Raw genomic sequence first — 23,410 nt, 5'->3', positions numbered from 1 at the left:
TACAAGTAGTAGGCAGTAGAGTGGCGCACAGAAAAATGTGCTCAACCCACTCATGCATTAATTCGCCGCCTACCCACTCACATACATGCAACAGGGCCGAACCACTGTATTGTATGTGGGACTCAGCAGGAACTCTCATAAACCTCGGCTGTTTTCAGCCTCTGTCTTGTCTGCAGAGTTTCTTTCCAGTTTTCCCATCATGGACCGTTTAAGTAAATTATCACACAGTCAGAATTGTGTAATACACCATCTGTTGATGGCTGCTGACCAGGTTCTTGTGTTCTCTAACAGAATAGTTAACCTTTGTTAGGTCTATGTTCACCTGATTTGAATGTAGTACTCTTTCAACACAACAGCATAAAATCTGGAGTTTTATGTTTGCACAATGGTTCACCATTGCAGTCTTGTGATTGGGAAGTTGTAGGTTTGATTCTAGTTTCCTCCTGCTACATGTCGACGTGTCTCTGGCCAAGGTACACAGGGAAAACCTTCTATTTTGAACTATTTCATCAATTTCTTAAATTTAAATTCACGGATTATCAACCGATAAATAAATATATTTAGATTCTTATGCTCTGTTAAACCACATAACTTTTTTTAGGAGATGGCACATGCTTTTTTATTGTGTTTATCTTTCTGCCTTACTTCCATCCATCCATCCATTTTCTGTTCACCCTTCTCCCTAATGGGGTCGGGAGGGTTGCTGGTGCCTATATCCAACTATGTTCCGGGTGAGAGGCCGGGTTCACCCTGGACAGGTCGCCAGTCTGTCGCAGGGCAACACAGAGACATACAGGACACACAACCATTCACACACACACTCACACCTAGGGAGAATTTAGAGAGACCAATTAACCTGACTGTCATGTTTTTGGACTGTGGGAGGAAGAAGCCGGAGAACCCGGAGAGAACCCACCATGCACAGGGAGAACATGCAAACTCAGAAAGACCCCGGAACGGGAATCAAACCCAGGACCTTCTTGCTGCAAGGCAACAGCTCTACCAACTGCGCCACTGTGCAGCCTTTCTGCCTTACTTTTTCAGTTGAATTGTATGCAGTTTCCAGCAACAGCACAATACGGTCAGGAGGTGGCAGCATTGTATGTGACATATTTCTGTTTCATTGTTATCAAACATAGGGCGGTTTGCAACAGTGTGTCTTTCAACTCAATCTCTAAATCCATATCGGCCTGTTCTGGGATGTGGGAATTTATTTATTTTCAGTACTTTATCAAAATAACAATTGTACCTATTGTTTTTTGTTTTTTCTTGTCTTGTGAATTCTGTGAAATCTTTTACTGGTGTATTCATAGACATTATAAACAATTGCTGAGCCAATTTCCACATTCTACAGGATTGGATAAAGGCTCATACAGTCAAACATATCCTATACTTCGAGTTTCGTTCAACATTTCTATGAGCAGCACAGGTAGTTGGATGAACACTGCTTTTATTCTACATCAATGCAATTAACCACAGTTTTCCTCTACCGTTAAAAAACATGGTTGTTCAGTAACTAAGACCTTATGATATCAAAATGTAATGGTATTTCTCTTCCAGGATAAGTCTTATCAAAGTAAAACAAAGTGTAAGCTATTTTAATTATTGTAAGAATAAGAAGGTATTTAAAGCTGGACATTTCATATAGATGTAGTTTAAAATTTGTTTTCAGATTTTCAAACTCAACCAATAAAGATGTCTCATTTGGCTGTCCAATAGCACCCAGTTATTGAAGCATTGAGGAGGCCACTATACCTTTTCAATCATTTCTGTAACTGCAGTGTGGTTTGCTTGTAGAAATTTCTTTTCATGGACTGGATACAAACAATTTGAAGCCTGTTAATCCATTTATTTTAGTCTGGTGTGTAGCAGTAAGAAACCTAAAAATGCCGAACCAGAGTTTGCTCATTTTGGGGGCCATTGTTCTTGGTGTCTCTATGAACATGTGTGTGAAGCCCAAATTTATTTATTTATTTACTTTTTGTTTGCTGATATTGGTTTGTGCACTGGCAGGGGCATTTTTAGTACCAATTAGAGGGTGGTGTCAAACACAAAGCAAATGAGGAATATCACGATCCAAAGAGTGAACCAGAAAGCTTGTTTTAAACAAATAAATCAAGAGATTGCCTTCCAAATGTTCATAATTTATCTCTATTATAACATATATTAAATGTATGCTTCTTTTTATTTGGCATATGCAAACTTGTTTTCAACTGTATGTTAAAAGCTTAGGTTTCACATATTTCTTGTTGTGGACTTGGTACACTTGATAGTTGGTAGCTATAGGCAAGTTATGTTTCAGAAATGTATTAAACTTATGTAACTTTTGCAAGTTGACCAAGATCACAAAGCAACTTTGTAGTGAAAGACAGATGTGTACAAAGTGTCTCTATAGTCATTATTAAACTATGATGCAACCACTCTGAAGGAAAGTTTCCAAGTCAAACTATAAGAAGATTATGTTGTTGGGATGGAACCGTGAACTCTACAGAGGGTTTGTAGGCTTGTTATTGGAAAGTGCATGTAAGTCACAACCATGCCCAAGGCGGATGTACCGTTTGTTTTTCTAAATCAGTTCCCAAAAGACCTAACAAAGTGAGTCTAAGGTGTTTCATAAATTAGAAGTGCTATCTAAATGTATTCAAACAAAAAATTCCTTTTAATTAATAAAAAGGACTGAAAGGCTCATAGGATGGTCTCAAAACATCTCCTGGGTCCGGTAAGAGAGAAAAACATCAAATTAAATATTACATGGCTCACTGCTTAACAATTGTGTTTAAATTTTTATTTTGATCAGTTGACAGAAGTGCAAGTCCAAGTCCCTTGTCACTGTCTAAATTTCAAAGTGAAGTGACATGTTGGGTAAAGTAGTAAGAAATAAACTTTTTTTCTGGACAGTAATCCACATTTAAAGAAAACTAATATTAGGCCTCATAAGTACAAGAAGATATTTAGCTACCACATGTGAACTGCACTAACCAAATATCTGTTGGAAATCTATGAGATAAAATGAAACCAACTGTTGTGGCCATTTATGCTAAGTTTTTGTAGTTTATAATTTCTACCAATTTAGCTTGTTCTTTGGGTTGTTAGAATATGTTTAAATTAAGTTAGAACCAAAATTTGTAATTAATTTTTATATTTGGAATTGTTTAGATTACGTGGCTAATTGTTAGACCCTCCCATTAATTTGTGTAATTAAGAACACACCGGGTGTTTTGTGGAAGTTTGTTTGGCAAATGTCTGGTGTGGACGGGAGGTTTTGTAGAATGATTTTTTGACCACTTTTTCCTACAAAAAAAAGAAAACTTTTTCCATATATTCAAACCACTTTGTTGTATCGTCAAACATTAAAGTGAGATTATTTTTCGTTTTGACTAAGCTACAAGATGTTTTTAGTTATTATTTTGTCTATACTTTTGCATTAAATAAATCAATACAAAAGTGCGTTCAAATCCGAAAACTTTCCTGTTACCCACCACGGCCTTTATTGGAAATTTTGGTTTTTTGGAACAAAAGGCTGCGACACCAACTATATATGCCGTATGTATAGTGGTATATACTCTACAGCGCCTCTATATATATATATAAATATATATATATATATATATATATATATATATATATATATATATATATATATATATATATATATATATATATATATATATATATATATATATATATATATATATATATATATATATATATATATATATATATATATACATATATAGGTTTATAACTGGTGAGGCACTGACTTAATCATAATCATATGTACAAATATAGACCCCCTGCATGTTATGGTTTACATAAGGAAATTTTGCGCATGCGAACAACGCTGGAGGGCAAAAAGACTATTATTTAGCATGTCAAGTATAGCCGTTATGCCGCGGTAAAATAATTCCGTTTACTCAGTCAAACTTGGACATGTAGACATTATTAATTTCGTGCTGTGATCCATAGCAAAGGAAAAACCGTTAAAGTACAACTTAAAACCACTTCTTTCTCACTTTCGGCATCAGCGCAGCTACTAGCAGACTCGTTACCATAGCAACTGACAACAACAAAAAAAAAACTAAACACTCAAATATTTTCCATGCAGAAAGCCGAACATTCAGTCTGTTGCAGTAGTATGGTTTTAGGCTTAATGTTTATTTTGTGATTATTAATAAGCGATTGCTGTGGTAAGAGGAGAAAACTATAAATATATCGCTGCACTTGACTCTGCTGTATGGCTAGCTCCATTGCTAGCTCGCTGTTACTGTCTCTTTCTCTGCAGTTGTGGGGTCACAATGTCGGGGATCATGAGCGCCCCCTGCCATGAGGCAAGAAAACTGCCTGCCTCGCCTCGAATCTGTTCTCTGCCGTTTATGATCAGTTGGCGATAAGAAAAACTTTACATTATATACATAAGCTAAATTATGGAAAATCAGTTCATATATTAAATGTTTTTTTAGCCGTTTTATTGGCGACGTACCGACAGGAGGAGCATGCTCTCATCCAGTGGCAACCAGCTGCGCTTACGAGCATTTGAATGGTAAATTAAGAAAATTCAGCGAGTTTGAAGAAAAAAATAATCCGAAACCACAGGGTGAAAATAACAATTTAAATTATTTTATCATTATATATTATTTTTCCATGATGGCCTCCCCTAATCGCACGTCACATCCAGCCATATATCTTTGATAACTAAGTTCACGTTAAAGAGCGTCACAAAAAGCATGACAGGCTTCAGCTCCGTCGCCATAGTAGCGGGCTCCGTTGAACTGAACTTAATCTGTAAGTTTTTCACGTTTGTCTTCTTTTGTTTGTTTTGCTTTACAGCCCAAATAAATTCTACATTTTAATCTACTCATAGCAATATTTCCCTGCCACCTTTCTCTTATTTATTCAACAACCGTTGTAAATATTTTACAATGTCCTTTAAATACTGTTGAAAATACTTTTAGCAAACACTTAATTCACACGGCAAGATTTTTAGTTTCGGTTACTATGAATAATAACAGTCTGTAAGGAAACATGTAAGGAAATTGCATGTTTTCGCATACAACGTTGTCTGGCTGCTGATGTCTTGAAATGTCTGTTTTTGGTATTTGAAAATTATTTTTGCGGTAGTGGTATTCACAGCTTAAGGCTAACAACTCAATACGTTAGCTTGAGATTGATGTCGTGCATTGTTCAGTTTAAAGTATTTTTGACAAAGGGGATCAATATATATATATATATATATATATATATATATATATCTATATATATATATATATATATATATATATATATATATACTAATATTAATCCGAATTTTATTTGTCTCTGTATTTAAGGAATTGTTCTGTAATAGGTTTCATCGTAGATATGAATACATAGACGAATCATTGAGCTAGTCAGCCGGTTGCTGTGATACGCCACGGCGTCCGCCATATTCAATTTGACGTATGTGCCATAAAAGTAAATTAAACAAATTTCATAAAGCGCTGTTCTGCAACTATTTTAAGTTAATGCTTGTCATTTACATATTGTCTCACAAACACTAATATATTTGGAAATTGAAGAACAACAACAAGGCATATATATATAATGACAAGGTAAAATGTGCCAATGAATTATTAGAGTGTAAAGTAAAAACATAGGTTGTATTGAACAATTACAATCCCTTTGCCAAAAGTTTTTGCTCACCCATCCAAATTACCAGAATCAGATGTTCCAATCACTTCAATGGCTACAGGTGTATACAATTAAGCATCTAGACATGTAGACTGCTTTTGCAAACATTTGTGAAAGTGTTGGCAATGACAGCAACTCCACGATGTGGTGGGTTACCACAGTGATAGTGACCTCGCCATTTAGTTATGTTCTCATGGTGTCTATTGGAGGCATTGAGGCCCTTCTATTGAGCGTCTGTTGAAGTCTGTAGGCTGATCTGGAGTTTTGGAAACTGATGGCTGGTGGTTCTGGAGAAAACAGGCGTAAACAGGATCTTATTCAGTAAGAGTAACAGGAAGAGCTTTGTTAATGAATTAACTAATGGTTTATTTCCCCATTAGGTGAGATGCTGCAGCCGGTGAAAGAGGTGACCTGAGAATGACAGAGACCGATACTCCAAAATTGGCGAAGAAGCCCCGTTGGACCTCTCTGGAAATCGGCCTCATTACTATCACCTCTTTGTTCTTCATTGTCATTGTTGTCCTCATCATCTTGTTTGCCACCCAGTCCGGTAAGTGTTTTAAGTAAGGATTACCACTGACACTCATATGTTTTATTAATTTTTTCTTGTCTTTAATAAACTCAAACGTATGAGCAAAACAAGTGAATCATCTATTCGAAAGGATTTGTCTAGGACATTCATTAGGTTTCACTAAGAGCATGCACAAGTGCTGCCCTTTGCTCATATATGTTCTGTGTGCTTATCCACTGTCCTTCAATATAGTCTCTGGGACAGAATAAAAAAAAGAAAAATATGCATTCAAACATCCCGTTAAAAAGGTTTTAATGATTCAAAAACACTGTCTCAAATTTCTAAATGTAGGCTTGATTCTAAGAACTGCGTTTTTACTAGAAAATGTTTTGTTTTTATTTTTTTCCAAAAAGGATGATGATCTCCGAAAAATTGAGAAGCGAGGCCCAAGCCTTTTCTTTCAGTTCAACGTTCAAGTTTTAGATTTTCACTGCTTCAAGCTTCTGCTTTAAAATAAGCCGTTAAATAGAGTTTGAGTTATCACAAGCTGGTGATCTATAGATTAGTTATTGCCAAAGTTCAACAGGTCATGATGGCAGATGATCCTGACAGGAAAGGTCATCCAATTGACAACAAATTAACAAATTAATTAATAAAAATAAATGCAGAAGAAGAGAACAGAAGAAGGAACTGATTTAGACATAATCACCACTGAGTGCTGAAAAACCCACTGAATAATGGAAATGTGTTTTACATTCTATTGCAGATAAAATCTGCACCACAGCTGACTGCACACGGTCAGGTAAGCAGCTTGTGTTTGTTTGTTTTCTCTCTCTATTGTTTCATCCTGAAGGCTTTGACTTTTCCCAGAGGGAGCCGGCATGGGAGAAGTGAGGCTGCTGCAGAGGCATTTTAGACATGCTCAATGAAAATGGCCTCTTCCAATGAGACATGTTCTCTTTCAGTCAAAACCACAATAAAACAGATATGATCAGCTCTAGGTTTGTGCATGTTCTACATGTAGTACCAAGGAGTTTACTTCTTACAGGAAATGAAACAGAATAAGCTCCAAGTCTTAGAAGTTGGAGATTAACCAAGAAGTTATAAAACGGGGGTATCCAAAGTTCAACCTGGAGGCAATTTGCGGCCTGCAGAATGATTCTGGGTGTCTGTTGAGAACAATTCAAGAATAGCATGAATTTTGTTTGCTAGTTCATGCAGTTGATGCAGATCCACATTTAAATTTAAACAATGTTAGGGGGACATTTTTAGATGACAGACTTTAAAAAATATATACAGACAAGTATAAATCCTAAAAATCCTACAATGGAAAAGTCAATGTTTTTAATTCATTTCGGTTAATGTGTGATTAATAGGGATCAAAAACATCAAAACAGCGAGACTGATTTTTTTGTTTTAAATCTTCATTGACTGAACACTTGGCACTTCACAGAATATTTCCCAATTTGTCCAGTTAAACATTTAAACAGTTTAGTTTCCATTTTTATTGTAAGGCCTACAACAAAGAGCTCTTACCTTGGAACCAGCTTTGCTAAAACGTAGTTTGATTCAGTGCAAATTATTCAGAGATAAGTGTACTTTCTTTAATTAAATCAGTGGAAATAATCAAAGCAATCTCAATAAATTCTTAGTATTTATTCCCAACTTAAATAACTTAACCTCACTTTCCAGTGAGGCTTAAATAAATTAAGTTTTGTGTTGGTATCTGAAGTGAGCGTTTTGGCCTTTTAACTTTGTAGGAGGATTAGATCACTGTAATCACAGAGCTTTGTAGCTGCTTTCCTTTTTCTAGCATTCAGCTAATCAGCTGCAGCCTTTGTCCTTCAACAGGTTCTTAGCTAATCTTATCTTTGAACACTTTGGTGTAAGATGATTAAACATATTTCCCAGAATGCCAGAGTATTAATTAGTGTGTGGAGTTTTCATTTGCAGTTTTTGATAATCAGAATCTTAATTGAGGCGACTTCCTGTTTTATTTTGAAAGGCCTTTTGTCTGGAACACTTCTTGGTACATACCTGAGCACTCTTGTCAATGCTCAGACTTCTTTCTCATCAGCTAGATCTGCATTATGTTCTTCTGTCTTGCTTCTGCTTTGTTTTTCGCTAATTTATTTCCCTGCCTTCCAGTTCTCTCTCTTAAGTTTTACAGTCCTGACAGTCTTTCTAGCAGAACTAAATTGAATTTCATCTGCATAATTTGACAGGACTTCTTCCAGCTCATACTGTTGCAAACTATTTCATACTTGTTTAAGATTTTTTTCCCTCCCAATAAACCTCTCAATTTTCTAAAGCATCTCGCCTCATTGAGAACATGGATGCTACCATGGATCCTTGTGACAACTTCTATCAATATGCCTGTGGAGGATGGCTGAAAAAGAACATAATCCCAGAGGCCCACACTAAATACGGCTTGCACAACATCTTAAACGCCAACTTGGAGGTCATCCTCAAAGGTAACAGTATTTTAAGAGGTTTTTATTTTTGTTCACAAGTGTGAGTTATGAAATAATCCATTTGAAATTCAGTTTCATTGACAGAGATATATCTGAAACATTTTTCTTTTCTCTGTAAATTTTGATACAAAATTGTAATACATTCTGTGACACTCCATGTTGTGACCTACACATTCAAAGGGAAGAGTCCTTCATTGACAGTTGTCCAGCAGAGTCATTGATATCTCCCACAAAGACACTACAAAAGATTGTTTCTAAAGAAACATGCTTGTGAGGTTTTGGGTTTTTCTTTGTGTTGATCTGTGTTTTTCTGTGTATTTATTTCGAGTTTCCTGTGTCTCTGAGTCTCTGTGGTTTTATGTCCTTCCCTTGATTGTTTCCCAGGTGTGTCTCATTCCCTTCTTACCTTCTGTGTATTTAGTGTCACCTGTGTCTCTGTCGGGTCCTTGTCGAATTTGTCCAACCAGTCTGTCTGCACTGTCCATTTGTTACCTGTCCTACCAGTGTTGAGCCTTTTGTCTTCCGCTCATTTTGAACTTTGGAATATTTTGTGCCTTATTTTCATGATTAAACAACCATCATTCGTCTCATTCTGGGTCTGCTGCGTCCTGCCTCACCACCTCATATACCGCACTTTATGACAGTGCTGCTTTTAAAGTTGAATGAAAAAAGTGCTTTTAAATAAAGTGCATAAGCATGCATGTAACTATAGCCTTAAAAAAAGAGAGATATTAAACCTAACAGCTTGTTTCTCTGAACACAGGCATGGCCATAGTGTTCAGGAGAATTTCTTTTTTTTTTTTTTCCCTCAACACTGTAAAGTTCCTGATAATAATCACAAAATTAATTGAGGTGTTTTGACGCACTGGAGTCATTAAAAGTTACAGAACAACATCTCCTGAGGACTCAAGGTTGAGTCCTTTAGTTGATTGTAAAAGAAAAGAAAAAACAAAGGCCTATTTTAGAGTTTGGGGGATATTCATTCTGTAAAGAAACATGCTTGTGAGGTTTTGGGTTTTTCTTTGTATTGATTTTGTTTTTCTGTGTATTTATTATTCACTAATATCACAAACAGCAAGGCAAGTTAACTTAATTCCAAAGTGTAACCACTTCAAGATGCCTTTAACTGAAATGTTTTTTTGAATAAAGAACATAAGCAGGTTCTGAGGGTTTCTATTACATTCTATGTTAATAACACACACACACACACACACACACAGTTGGAGCTAATTCAATCTGGAGAGACTCACACAGAGAAGAAAATAACAATTAAAAAGATTTAATGGTACAAGTTCTTTGGCGCTCGGACCCGGCAGAAGACCATGAGCCGAGGATCGCCGTGAGCAGGCGGTCTGCTCGGCGACCTCAGGATAGTCTTCCCCCGGGACCAAAACTGGTGGTGGAGCGGAGCCTGGAGAGGGAGAGCACAGGGGATCCTGGAGGACGTCCCTCATGGTGAAGGTGGAGATGGGGAGGAGGAGGGTCGAAGCCCAGGTGACCAGCAGGAACACCCTAGGGTAGCTTGAACTTTTAAAGGTGTCCTTGGACGACGATTGGCTGGAGCTACACGGAGCTCCGGTCCGGGTTGGCTGTGGCTGGGCGTGGGGATTAGATGATATGGAGAAGCTTTTCGAGTCTCCCAGTTTGAATTTTTGCCAAGGCTCCATTTCAATCTGGAGAGACTCGCACAGAGAAGAAAATAGCAGTTAAAAAGATTTAATGGTTCGAGTTCTTTGGCGCTCGGACCCGGCAGAAGACAGCGAGCCGAGAATCGCTGTGAGCGGGAGGTCTGCTCGGCGAGCTCGGAATAGTCTTCCCCACAAAAGAGGGAGCTGGGCTGAGGCCTGGCTGGCTTGCAGTCATACGACTGATAGGCGCGCTGCATTGGGAGGACCTGTAGTCTGATGAGACTGTTAGGCGTCGGTTGGGGCCTGCAGTCTGGCAAAACTGATAGGCGCGCTGCTTTGGTAGGGCCTGTAGTCTGATGAGACTGATAGGCGTCGGTTGGGGCCTGCGGTCTGGCAAAACTGATAGGCGTTGGTTGTGGCCTGCAGTCTAACAAGACTGATAGGTGACTGTTGGGGCCTGCAGTCTGAGATGACTGATAGGCATCGGTTGGGCCTGCAGCTTGGCAAGACTGATAGGCGTGGGTCATGTCCTGCAATCTGACAGGACTGATAGGCGTGGGTCATGTCCTGCAATCTGACAGGACTGATAGGCGTGGGTCATGTCCTGCAATCTGACAGGACTGATAGGCGTGGGTCATGTCCTGCAATCTGACAGGACTGATAGGCGTGGGTCATGTCCTGCAATCTGACAGGACTGATAGGCGTGGGTCATGTCCTGCAATCTGACAGGACTGATAGGCGTGGGTCATGGCCTGCAAGCTGCCAGGACTGATAGGCATCGGTAGGGCTTGCAGTCTGATGGGACTGATAGGCGTCGGTCAAGGCCTGCAGTCTGACAAGACTGGTAGGCGTTCGTTGAGGCCTGCAGTCTGACAAGACTGGTAGGCGTTCGTTGAGGCCTGCAGTCTGACAAGCCTGATAGGTGACGGTTGGGGCCTGCAGTCGACAAGAATGATAGGCGACGGTTGGGGCCTGCAGCTTGGCGAGACTGATAGGCTTTGGTCGGGGCCTGCGATCTGATTGGCGTCAGTTGGGGCCTGCAGTCTGCTGAAACTGAGAGGCGTCGGTCGTGCCTGTAGTCTGACAAGCCTGATAGGCGATTGGGCCCACATGCTGGCGGGACTGATGGTGAAGCAGCGTAGATGGACTGCAAACATCCAGCCAGCAGGGCTGAGGGCCTGTTAGGCCCAGCGAGATTCCCTAGGTATTAAATAAATATTAGAGATGGCTTGAGCTCCACCACCAGTTATTTGAAGAGATGCTCACCTGAGGACAGGGAACATTGGGCTTTGAGTACTGTGATATGTTCAGATCTGATGTAGGAGGAAATGACCAGCGGCCGAGCTGAAGGAGGGTAGCTGTAGGAAGACCGTGAATGGCGGCTGATGTGGCTGCGCCTATTCTAAAAGAGTCGCCCGAATATTGGCTAGGAGGCAGACTGCAGGACGTTAGAATCAGTCTGAGATGAAGGGTGAACCAGTCGGCGGTCATGGGAAAGTGTTCTGGTGTAAGAAATAGAGGTTTGGAATTGGGACAGAATTTGTGCCTTTTCAGTGTGTATTTAAACATAGCGTGAAAAGGGCAGAACGAACCGTCTGTGCGTGCTATAGAGATGGTACAGGGACCCTTAGCTTTGGAGTGTTTAATAAGGAGATCGTAGTGGTCCGGATAGAATTTAAGATTGGAGACGGTAGATCACTGGACGGATTGAATACTTTGGACATGGAAGTAATTTTGCTAAGTCTTAAAAGACTTTAAAAAAGACTTGAAACCACTGGAGAGGAGCGATTTTAGATAAGGAGAGAAAGGGGCAGAACAAAGTGTGGCAATAAGGTTCCTCAATAACGGAAGAGTGATGGGTTTTCTGCTACCGGGGTTAGCAGGGCTGAGCTTAGATATGCCTCTCAGGAGAAATTTCACCGTGTGGTTTGAAAAGAGACTTGTGGACAAGCTAGGCTGATGCAGCTTAGCGTGGAAATTGATTCCTGTGAGCAAACTGTGGAGTATGCAAACTGTATGTGAGTTTGAAACCACAAATGTCGAAGCAGTAGGTGATGACACGGGAGAACCACGGATATGCGGACAGGATAAAGGCGAATATTGAGAGCAGAACAAAACTTGGCGAAGATTCGCCAGGCAAAAGTATAGGAGGAGAGAGTAGATAGAGCTAGATCCGACTTAATATGATGACGAGCTGAACACAAGAGGGAGTGAAAAGAACAACTTAGTTGAGTGCCAGATCTTCTAAGGCCGGGATAGGTTCTGGGTGAACGTCAGCGGTGGGGCAAAGATGACGAAAGACCTGAAATTTAGAACGGGACAGAGCGTCAGCAATGGCGTTCGAATGGCCGGGCACGTGCTGAGATGTTATGATAAAGTTGTTAGTTACGGCCTGCCATGTAATGCGACAGATGAAAGGCATGATTGATCTGGAGGGAGAGCGTCCTTTATTGATGGCTTGAACCATGGCGGCGTTGTCGCAGCGAGCCGAGATTCGCATTCTGCTCCAAAAACGGCCTCAGAGACAGCATGCTATGGTGATGGGGACTATTTAATAAAAAGTCAAGGACTCTGACTGGGGAAAAGTGGGAGCCCACTTCCCTGCGAACCATTTTCCTTTGAAGAAGCCCCCAAAACCCGAGGACGGGGCCGCGTCCATAAAAAACTGAAGCGAGTCGGCCGAAAGGATGACGTCACTTGAGAAGGAGAAGATGCCATTCCAATCAGAAAGTAGCTTCGACCAGAACGCGAGGTCTGAACGGCAGCCACCATCCAGGACGACGCGGTCTGATAGTGAGGGGATCGAGTTGGCCAGATCGAGTAGGTGCAAGATGAAAGACTGGCCCTGGGGGATTATTCGCATGGCAAAATTAAGGTTGCCCAGCAGCGAGAGGAGCTGGCATTTAGAGACTGTGGATACTGAGACAAAAGAGCTGGAGACTTCTCGGATTTGGGACAGTTTATCCGCGGGCAGCGAAGTGACCATGGAGACTGAATCAAGTGTAATTCCCAGAAATTCAACGGTTGTAGCGGGGCTGATTGTTTTCTTGGCAGAAAGGGGCATGCCTACGTGGGTGAAAAGCTGGCGAAGTATGGACAGAGATGGACCGGGAGAGGGCGTGGGGGGTCAATGAGGAGAAAGTCGTCAAGGAAGTGAAGGACTGCGAGAACTCTAAAGATGTTGAGAAGTATCCAGCACAGCGCTTCGGAGAGGTTGTCGAACAGGCTAGGACTACTTCTGCTGCCGAAGGTAAGCCTTACTGCGAAATAAAAGGAGCCTTCCCACTTGGTACCTAGGAGATGCCAATCGGAGGGGTGTACCAGCATTACTTTAAAAGCATTGGTGATGTCAGCTCTGGCAAGCCAGGCCCCCCACCCGCTTGCTTTAATGAGTGAGATGGTGTGATCTACCGAAGCATAACAGAGAAAAGGGGGTTTTGGGAATGAGGCTATTAATGCTGGAGGTTGGACCGCCGTGGGGGCGGAAAGTTTGAGACGTTTTTTGCGGAGTCCTTGCGGGTAGCCAGCCCGAGTGGATTTACGTGGAATGGGGACAAAAGGGAGGAACGGAGGGGTTCTATCATGTAGCCATTTGAGACTTCATGGGAGAGAAGGCGAGTCACAATGTCAGGTTCATTAAGAGCGGACCAGAGGTTGGAGCAAACAAAAGTGGTGGCGGGATGAGACTGAATGCCTATGCGGAAGCCCTGGGAGAGACCGGTGAGTAGGAAGTTCACGAAGGAGAGATTGGGGTGGGAGCGAAGGAGGAGGGCTAGTTCGTGAATGATAAAAGGTATAGACAGTGAGTGAGCAATCAGGGCTTGGATTGCCGGAGCATCCGGCCAGGGGCAAACGCCGAGGACAGATGGACTTGGGATGAGCATCTTTGCAGAAACTGCATAAGTGGAGGACAGGGCAATTTATAAAGGAGCAGATCCCTTCGTTAAAGTTGTTACAGACTGGGCGGTTGTTAAATACCTCGACCTTCCGACCCCGGCGACCGAGCCACTGTCCGGCCGGGCTGGACAAGGACTGCGGTGGGGCAGAGGCAGCCAAAGGGATCATGGGGCAGAGCGCGCTCTGGTGGCTGACTGCGGAACTTGTGAGGCTTAAGTGAACATGATCAGCAGTTCTGTGTTCAGGACTGACCAGTCCGTGCACATGCCGGATTGGGACAGAGTCGTTGCGGCTTTGGCGGTGGACGCTTTATAATATTGCTAAAATAAAGATATACCGTATTTTAGAATAAGATCAGCAGTGAGAGAGAGATACAAGTCAAGTTCTGTACGGCGGTCTGGGTAAACTGAGCATATGACGTCACGATAGACGCTGAAGCCAGCCAGAAACTCTCCGATGGAGAGATTTTTAGATAAACGGGGATCGCTGGATTTAAAGATAGCGGTGAGTCCATCCGTTGAGGAGACACAGTGATCCACTTCAGGAGATGGGAGAATGAGAGAAACGAGGTTCACGTACTGTCGTTGCAGGATCTTAGATCGCAGTTCAGGAGAGATGAGAGCGTAGGAGGGAACGTAGGAGCGGCCTAACGGGAATGAGGAGACGCAGCGGTGTGTTCAGAAGGTTTGTGAGGCGAAAACAGGGAGCGAATGGATACATCTTAACTGAGTTGCATCCAGGGAGTGCGTTGGCCAGAGTGAATTTGACCGGAGCTGGCTGTGCATTAGGGAGAGTGCTGGAGGTAGCCGGTGGTTGTGCCAGCGCAGTGAGGGAGCAGTCTTGGAGCCCATCTGGGAGGGAGGAAACAGTGTGCTGGAGGAGGTTGACTGAAGAGATGAGAGCCGAGGTAAGGTGGTCTGAATCGGAAAAAGGCTGGGTCGGATCCGCAAGGTAGGGCGTGGGAACAGCAGGAGCTGCTAACGCTGGAGCTGGGGTGAAAGCCAGGGGAGGTGGAACCGGAACACGAGACTGTGAAGTGGAAGGGCCCAAGGAGGTTGGGTCGAGAGCCCGGGTGGCAGGGTGCCAGCCGCAGGGGCTCTTGGCTGGAGGGAGAGAGGATTTCTTGGATCTCTTACGGGGAGGAGAAGGTAGGGTAAGACGTGCCGGGGGAGAGGGAGAAGAGTCACCGAGGGGCAGGAGAGCAGTGAGAGAAGATAGTTGTGAGGGATCCAGGTCGGAGCCGGAAGAGATGCTGTGGAAGGCTAGAGTAGCAGAAGGGGGTAAAGGGGTAAGCCGAGTGGCCAGACGAGCGCTCCTGTGCGACGGGCCTGGGCATGGATGAACCGGATCAGTGGGGAAGGCAAATGGATTGTCTGAATCAGAATTAGACATGATTGCGAGCAAATCAGCAGACTATTCGAAGCACGGCTGACGAACAGGAAGACTCCAGGTTAGCTTGAACTTTTAAAGGTGTCCTTGGACGACGATTGGCTGGAGCAGTGTGGAGCTACAGTCCAGGTTAGCTGTGGCTCTGCGTGGTGATTAGATGATGTGGAGAAGTTGGTCGAGTCTCCCAGTTTGAATTTTCGCCAAGGCTCCATATCTAAAAACAGCTCTTTTTTTTTCTGGAGACATATGGTGCTCACCCTACACCCTCACCCTCTAAATTTTATCAGATACACTAATTTCACCTTTATCTTTGTCCTTTTTTTCATGTGTGCTTTTGTTTGTTCTTATATGCAGGTGTCCTTGAAAAGAAGGTGGAGAGGGAGGCTGCTGCTCTCACCAAGGCAAAGACACTTTACAAGTCCTGCATAAACGAGAGTGAGTCAGCAGACATAAGATGTGACTGGACTAGTCCATTTTAGATATACTGTTATGTTTTGTATAGGCATCCTTTGGTACAAATCCTGAAGGCTGTCTGTTTCTTTCAGAATGTGGAAGATAAAAATATAATATTAGATGTAATATCAGACATGCTCATCTTTCCCTTTTGTAAAAGTGTTGCATATATATTACGTATGTATACATAATCTAGACCAGGGGTGCTCAAGTCCAGTCCTCGAGAGTATTGTTCAGTATTCCAAAACTGAACAAACAGGTTCAATTTCTAAGTGAAAACCTAGAAGGAAAATGATAATTTTTTTTACAATTTTTTTGTTTGAAATGGATATGTTGTAAAGGGTTACATTTTCTATTTAGAAACTGTAGTGAATCTTAATTATGCATGTTCCAATTTTACTTTTTCAGTTTGTATAAAATTACTGTATGTTAATTAATTTCCATTTGACTTCCACCAATACTGCACTGTAGACTTAATTGAGCAGAAAAGAGGAGCTCCTTTGCTCGACATGCTGCCAGACATCTTTGAGTGGCCCATGGCTGTGGACAACTGGGAGGATAATTATGGTATTGCATTTTTACCCTTGTTCCCCTCGCTGCCATCATGCTCTAAATCACTTATTGCAGTTCTTCCCTCGTACATCCTCCTTCCTCCGATCTTATTTCTTCAGAAAAAACCTGGAGGTTAGAGGATGTCATTGCCAGGTTAAATTGGAAATATGGAATTCAAGTCCTTGTTAACTTTATCATTCGCGCTGATGACAGAGACTCCACTTCACACATCATTTATGTACGTACAAAGCTTGCGGCTGTAAAACCCCTGATAGTGCATCGCAGTAAATTAGTACTCAGTCTGTTAATTTTTCTCTAACTTTGACAGGGTGTGTAAACAACAATCCAAGCATATTTATTTTTTTCAGTTTTGATTATTTGGGCTTACAGTTGATAAAAATCTCAAAAACAAAATCTCCCAGAAGATTTGAACATTACAAAAATTCAAAATATGATTTTGGACTATATAATAGTCCAAAATGTTTTAGTACAGTATATGCATTGAAATTAGAGGAATAAATCACCTTCTTCTTTTATGTTGCAAAGATCCCTGAAATTTGGAAAACAATAAAATATTTGGCATAAATAGGAAAATTAACAATAGTTTTGCAATATTTCAACTAATTAAAACAAAAAACCTATCAAAGAATAGTTAATTATTCTATTGTATGCAGCCAGGTAGCTGATAAACGTGACATACTTAAATTCTTGAACAAGTGTCTCTTGTAATGAGAAAGTTCAGTCTGTTGGGCAAACCTGTTTACATAATGATCATTATGTCTGGTAACTAGAATATTGTCTTGATTTCTTTTTTGTTTGTTTGTTTTCCGTTCCTTTTTAGTTGGACCAACAAATATCCTTTGGCCTCTTGTCCAGAGACTACTACACCTGCAAGGGTCGCTTTGCAGAGGTGTGCTGAAATGTTTAATAGTTATTTGGTCATGTGGAAGTAATTCGTAACCAAAGCAGTACAAAATTTTAATCTGTGTTTGTGCTGATTTATTTTGTTGAAAGATTGGTTAACATGGACTGCTGGTGTTTCATAAAGCTGAACAACAAAATCAATAATATGTCGTGACAGACACGAGATCAATATTAATAGATAGTACATCTAATCGACTATTCAATAACAAATTCACTGAACTCCAATCCAGATCCACATTGCATTCTGGGAGATGTAGGCAGGGGAAAGGCAATAGCTTCCCAAACTCTTAGTTAGCTATAGCTTATATATTTTGCTTATAAGCAAGGAAGATATCATCAACCTAGCAGCAACCTGTTGAGAAACTCATGCAGCAGCACTTTAAGGTTTCACCATTGTATCTCATAGCTGCTTGAACAATAAACAATGATGTAGAGTGAACACTGTGGATGAAACAGAAAATTTCATGCTACTAGTTTGGCAGTATTCAACTATTTAAAACAAAAACCTATCAATCAATATATCAATAATTTTCTATTAAATGACATAAAACAGTCATTGTGATGTTTTTCAGCCATATTGTCCAACCCAATTAAAGCATCACCATCATGATTGAATTTCTTTGCACTGCTTAAATGCAATAGTTTGGATTAAGCTATAGGGAAAAATATTGGCTGTCAGTGGATTGTTGTAAATAAAAGGTGAGGAAGAAAATCTTTGTAAGACAGATCAAATGTTACTGGAACAGACTCTGGTTTTATTTTACAGCTGAATGTGAACAGTTGATTTGATGAACAAAAAGCAGCTACTGTAAGCAGCTGTAGCTATAGTTGGTCTGTGCAAGGAGACACTTTTTATTTTGGGAAAACAAACATTATTAATGTGCTTTACAGGCATGCCGAGCTTATGAGCAGTTCATGTTTGATCTGGCAAAGCTGATCCGCACTGACCGGGGACTGAAAATCGACGAAACGGGCTTAAGAGCAGAGGTGACACGAGTTGTGGATTTGGAGAAAGACATCGCCAGTGTGAGCATACATCTATTCTTTCAGAGATCACTTAAGCTGAAATGTGACACACATTACCAGGCCAGGCTTTTGTCTTTGCTTAGATAAAGATCTTCACAGTTTGTTTTTCCATCAGTAAGGACTGCATGTTAATAATTTGTTGCTCAAACCTAAAATACGTGGATTAGTCAAACCACTGAACAACTATACACTTAATGTTTAAGAATGATGATGGAAAAAAAATAATTATTAATTTATTCATCCAATAGCTACATTATTAATCACACTAAGTTTCCCTTAATGATTTTAATTAAGTAAAATGGTATTACTAAAACACATAAAAATTGCTGAAAAGCTTATTTAAAGCCCTATTAGCCCTAAATCTTATCTAAAGATCTATTAGCCCTTTCATCTCATGTAATAATTAAATTACTTCCCAAGAACTATCCATCCATCCATCCATTTTCTTTACACCCTTCTTCCCTAAATGGGGTCGGGAGGGTTGCTGGTGCCTATCTCCAGCTGCGTCCCGGGCGAGAGGCGGGGTACACCCTGGACAGGTCGCCAGTCTGTCGCAGGGCAACACAAAGACATACAAGACAAACAACCATGCACACACACACTCACACCTAGGGAGAATTTAGAGAGACCAATTAACCTGACAGTCATGTTTTTGGACTGTGGGAGGAAGCCGGAGAACCCGGAGAGAACCCACCATGCACAGGGAGAACATGCAAACTCCATGCAGAAAGATCCCCGGCCGGGAATCGAACCCAGGACCTTCTTGCTGCAAGGCAACAGCTCTACCAACTGCGCCACTGTGCAGCCCTCCCAAGAACTACTGTACAGTTTTTCCACCTTAGCCTCTGTCTTTGCTGGATTGATGGTCTGCTTTGATCCAACAGTCGTAGTGTTTGCCTTGAAGACACTCTTAGAAACGCAGCCAGTGCTGCTCTCTTCTGGTACTGGACTTTGGGATGTGGAAACTTTGAATTTGGGACTCATTTAAAGACAGCTACTGACACTGATCATGTCCAAGACTCAGCCAAAAAAATGTGTTTGCAGTATTTCATGTAAACAAAAACATGTATGGTTTGGGGAGTTAGGTGGGCTTGTTGGAGCTTTTCTTGTCAGCAACCTCAGTGGAGAAAATAAATTTACCCTTTTGTGGTTTCTTCAAGGGGCTGCACAGTGGCGCAGTTGGTAGAGCTGTTGCCTTGCAGCAAGAAAGTCCTGGGTTCGATTCCCGGCCCGGGGTCTTTCTGCATGGAGTTTGCATGTTCTCCCTGTGCATGGTGGGTTCTCTCCGGGTTCTCCGGCTTCCTCCCACAGTCCAAAAACATGACTGTCAGGTTAATTGGTCTCTCTAAATTCTCCCTAGGTGTGAGTGTGTGTGTGCATGGTTGTGTGTTCTGTCTGTCTCTGTGTTGCCCTGCGACAGACTGGCGACCTGTTGAGGGTGACCCCTCCTCTCGCCCGGAACGCAGCTGGACATAGAGACCAGCACCCCTCCCGACCCCATTAGGGACAAGGGTGAACAGAAAATGGATGGATGGTTTCTTCAACACCCTACCATTTGTCTTTATACATGCTGTTTATTTTTGTTTTGCTTTTTTACATCTGGTCTACTTGTACGGCTAAGATGGTGGAACAGTCAAATGTTATAACAGAGAAGTGTGGCCACATTTATCCATTTAGTATTTTAAAGCCCTTCCATATTTATTAGGCATTTATGTAACCGGCATTGTTCGACATATTCATCGCAGTGTACTAGCATATTCATAAAAAGTTCACAGTACAAAATAATTCTGGGCATATGCACATTCTTTTGAGACAAGCTTGTTAACTTGTCACACCAAGAATTTCCTAGAAGTCAACAGATTAGTAACCCTGTTTTGTCAATCTGCGCTTCTCCTGTTGCTAACATGCTTTGCTTCCTCTCCACTCCGCTTCTCAGTATTACAAAGCAGTTAAACCATTCAAACTCTGACATTTACAGACCTGAGAGCTCCTGGGCTTGATGCTTCTGGAGATGTACCAAGAGTGTAAAATATTGGGGAAACAGAATCTTTATGAAATTTTTAAGCTGTTGTCCTATGTTTCTTTTTGTTGTGTTTTGTTTTCTCCTAGGCCACTGACTCACCGCAGTGGAGGGATCCAGTGTTGCTTTACAACAAAATGGAATTGAGGTCGATGAATAGAATATTCACTTTTGAAGTTGACTTTCAGGTAATGTTAGCATCTTAGCTTGTGAGCATTTCTACTATTTATATTTAGTGTCAAATATCTTAAACTTGGTTTCCTTGTTTGTGTTTCGGCTTAACCTGAAGAAATTCAACTGGAGTTACTACACAGCTAAGATAATGGACACCGTGAACATCAAGGTTCCCAAATCGGAAAAGATCATCAACTACTCCCCATACTATTACGGAAAACTCAAAACTGTATTAGCCAAATACACCAAGAGGTGTGTAAGATTATACAAGTCAGAGATGGCTATTGTTTTTCAGAGAAATTGCTTATCTTTGTATGCGGATTGTGTCAATCTCCTTGTCCTTGCTGTGTTTTGTTCCTTAGGGATGTGCAAAACTATGTGGTTTGGCGGTTTGTTATGCAAATGGTAGGTGAGCTGAGTCGAGCTTACAGAAACACCAGGAATGCTTTCCTTAAGGTACACAGCAGGATATCACCTCGACATGTTGACTTGGGAAAACTACTTTCATGAATGTCCTTGCAATGTCTTTATAATAATTTCAAAATGGCAAGTTATTGTATAGGTGTAAAAAATTACTTGTAGTTGAAAACAAAAAGGTACAAGGAAGTTTTATAGATGTTACATTTAATAGACTCTGAAATGTCATTAAAACAAGGAAGATGTCAGTGTGTTTGAGAGGGGTCCAATCACTGTCATGCATCAAACACGAGAAAACATCTGAGGAGATTTTCAGAATCTACTAAAGGAGAAATGTGGCTGGAAAAGAATTCTGAATGACCATGATCGGTGATCACTTAAACGTTTGATGAAATCAAATAGAAGAAAAACAACAGTGGGCTATGTTTAATACTGAAAGTAAGAGCCTTTCCACACACACAATGAAAAGGGAACTCAAAGGATTGTGAATGAGCAGCTGCATAGCGTTTAGAAAGCAACTAATCACTGAGGTTAACTGGGAAACAAAAGCTTCAATTTGCTAGGGAGCATAAGGATTGGACCCTGGAGCAACGGAAAAAGATCATGTGGTTTGATGAGTTAAGATTTACCATCTTCCAGAGTGATGGCCGCTTCAGGGCAAGAAGAGAGGCAAGTGAAGTTATTATCCATCATGCCTGGTGCTTACTGTATAAGCCTATAGGCCAGTGCTATGATCTGGGGTAGTTGCCCCAGATCATTGCACTGTCAGGTCAGGTCTAGGTTCAGCAACGTTAAGGTTGAAAGAATGATGTAATCTGACAATTCTGAATATACTGAATGACCAAGTTATTCCATCAATGGATTTCGTCTTCCCTGTTGGCAAGAGCATATTCCAGGATGACAATGCCAAGATTCGTGAGACTCGAATTGTGAAAGAGTGATTCAAAAGCATGAGATATCATTTTTACACATGGATTGGCCACCACAGAGTCCAGACCTTTGGCCAGGCATTGTATTAGTCAAAGAAGCAAAATGTTCAAGTGCGAGAATCTGTTGAGAGGCTATTGGCTTTGAGCTCTGTTGAGATGACTGAACAGCGGCAGGGAGGCTAGATATAATCAGTTTAGGGAGGAAATTTATTTTCCCAGCGAGACAATGACTCTAAACATAACACCAGTGCTACAGTGGTTTGGATTCCAGTCTATCATGCCCACATTCTCTGCAATTTTTATGTGTATTCCTTAAATGCAAGTAAATCAACCAATCAGATCATCAGCAGGACTCTGAGTTTGGTTGCATGCTACAGGATAATTTTGCATTACTTTTTTTTGTGCTGTTTTTGTATTGCAATTTCCCTTGAACTCTCTTGATAGTTCAAGGAAATTCAAATGTTTAGGCGATGCTGTACTTTATTTGTTTTTTTAATAGATTCTTGTAAACATTCTTTCATAACCCAACCTTTTTCTTTCGCTCGGTTGAGGAATGGGGGAAATCGGTTTTATTTGAACATGAATAAATTATTGCCCTGAATGAAGTTTCTCCTTCATTCACAAATTTGTCTCATCACTTTCGCAATAGGTCCTGACCGGTAAAACAGCAGAGGATGCCTTGTGGCGACGGTGTGCACTGTATGTCAATAGCTACCTGGACAAAGCTGTGGGACGGCTCTATGTGCAGGAGGCTTTCTCTGACAACAGCAAAGAGCTGGTAAGTAGAGGCTGAATTGGGCTGATTATCAGATTAAAAAAGCTTTATTGAACGGCTTTCTTTCACATTGAAAGAAAGCTTCGACGTGAAAGCTTTCTTTCACATTATGTCATCAGTCTGAACTTATGACATAAAAATAGTGAGTGTTTTTATGTATTCATATACAGAAAGAGACAGTTTAAGAGACATCTGTGATTTTGTCACCTGTCTCGTGTCTGTGCCTCAGTGTTATATTGCTTGCATCCACTGGAAGCAGCTGAATGAGCTGTTCTTGTTCTCATGCTCACACCACCTACGCTGCAAATCTCAACTGTGTGCCTCTGTGTCTGTGCACACACAGGCTTTACCGCTATACTGTTTCATGTACAAGTGACACCATCGTAACTCTTAAGCATCTCAACTTCCATAAAGATGTTTACCTACTCAGACAGATCCCATTTCCCTGCTGCGTGTGTGTGGGCGTGTGTGTGTGTGTATGCATGCGTTTGTTTGTGTTACCTTCTGGGACCATTTTCTTCATGCATACGACGTTGTGGGGACCCACTGCTCCTTGTGGGGACCAGCCTTCGGT

The 23,410-nt window shown here is 41.2% G+C and overlaps 2 protein-coding genes across 2 annotated transcripts in view; both read left to right on the top strand.

Moving 5' to 3' along the window:
• The window catches only part of LOC122832560 (neprilysin-like), a 93,800-nt gene that overhangs the window by 28,177 nt on the left and 42,213 nt on the right, over positions 1-23,410 (top strand). The window contains 5 exon segments of the mRNA XM_044119429.1: positions 18,387-18,521; positions 20,631-20,729; positions 20,831-20,967; positions 21,078-21,171; positions 22,711-22,839. Of these exon segments, the coding sequence (XP_043975364.1) occupies positions 18,387-18,521; positions 20,631-20,729; positions 20,831-20,967; positions 21,078-21,171; positions 22,711-22,839 (594 nt within the window).
• Positions 4,702-7,164, top strand: LOC122832561 (neprilysin-like). Its single transcript, XM_044119431.1, has 4 exons — positions 4,702-4,782; positions 6,048-6,217; positions 6,945-6,980; positions 7,049-7,164. Exons 2-4 carry the CDS (start codon positions 6,085-6,087, stop codon positions 7,105-7,107), a joined length of 228 nt encoding a protein of 75 aa, XP_043975366.1. The 5' UTR covers positions 4,702-4,782; positions 6,048-6,084; the 3' UTR covers positions 7,108-7,164.

The sequence above is a fragment of the Gambusia affinis genome, linkage group LG06 (genome assembly GCF_019740435.1).
Source record: "Gambusia affinis linkage group LG06, SWU_Gaff_1.0, whole genome shotgun sequence".
NCBI lineage: Eukaryota > Metazoa > Chordata > Actinopteri > Cyprinodontiformes > Poeciliidae > Gambusia > Gambusia affinis.
The sequence above is the reverse complement of the archived record's forward strand: the minus strand, read 5'-3'. Positions and strand labels throughout refer to the sequence as shown.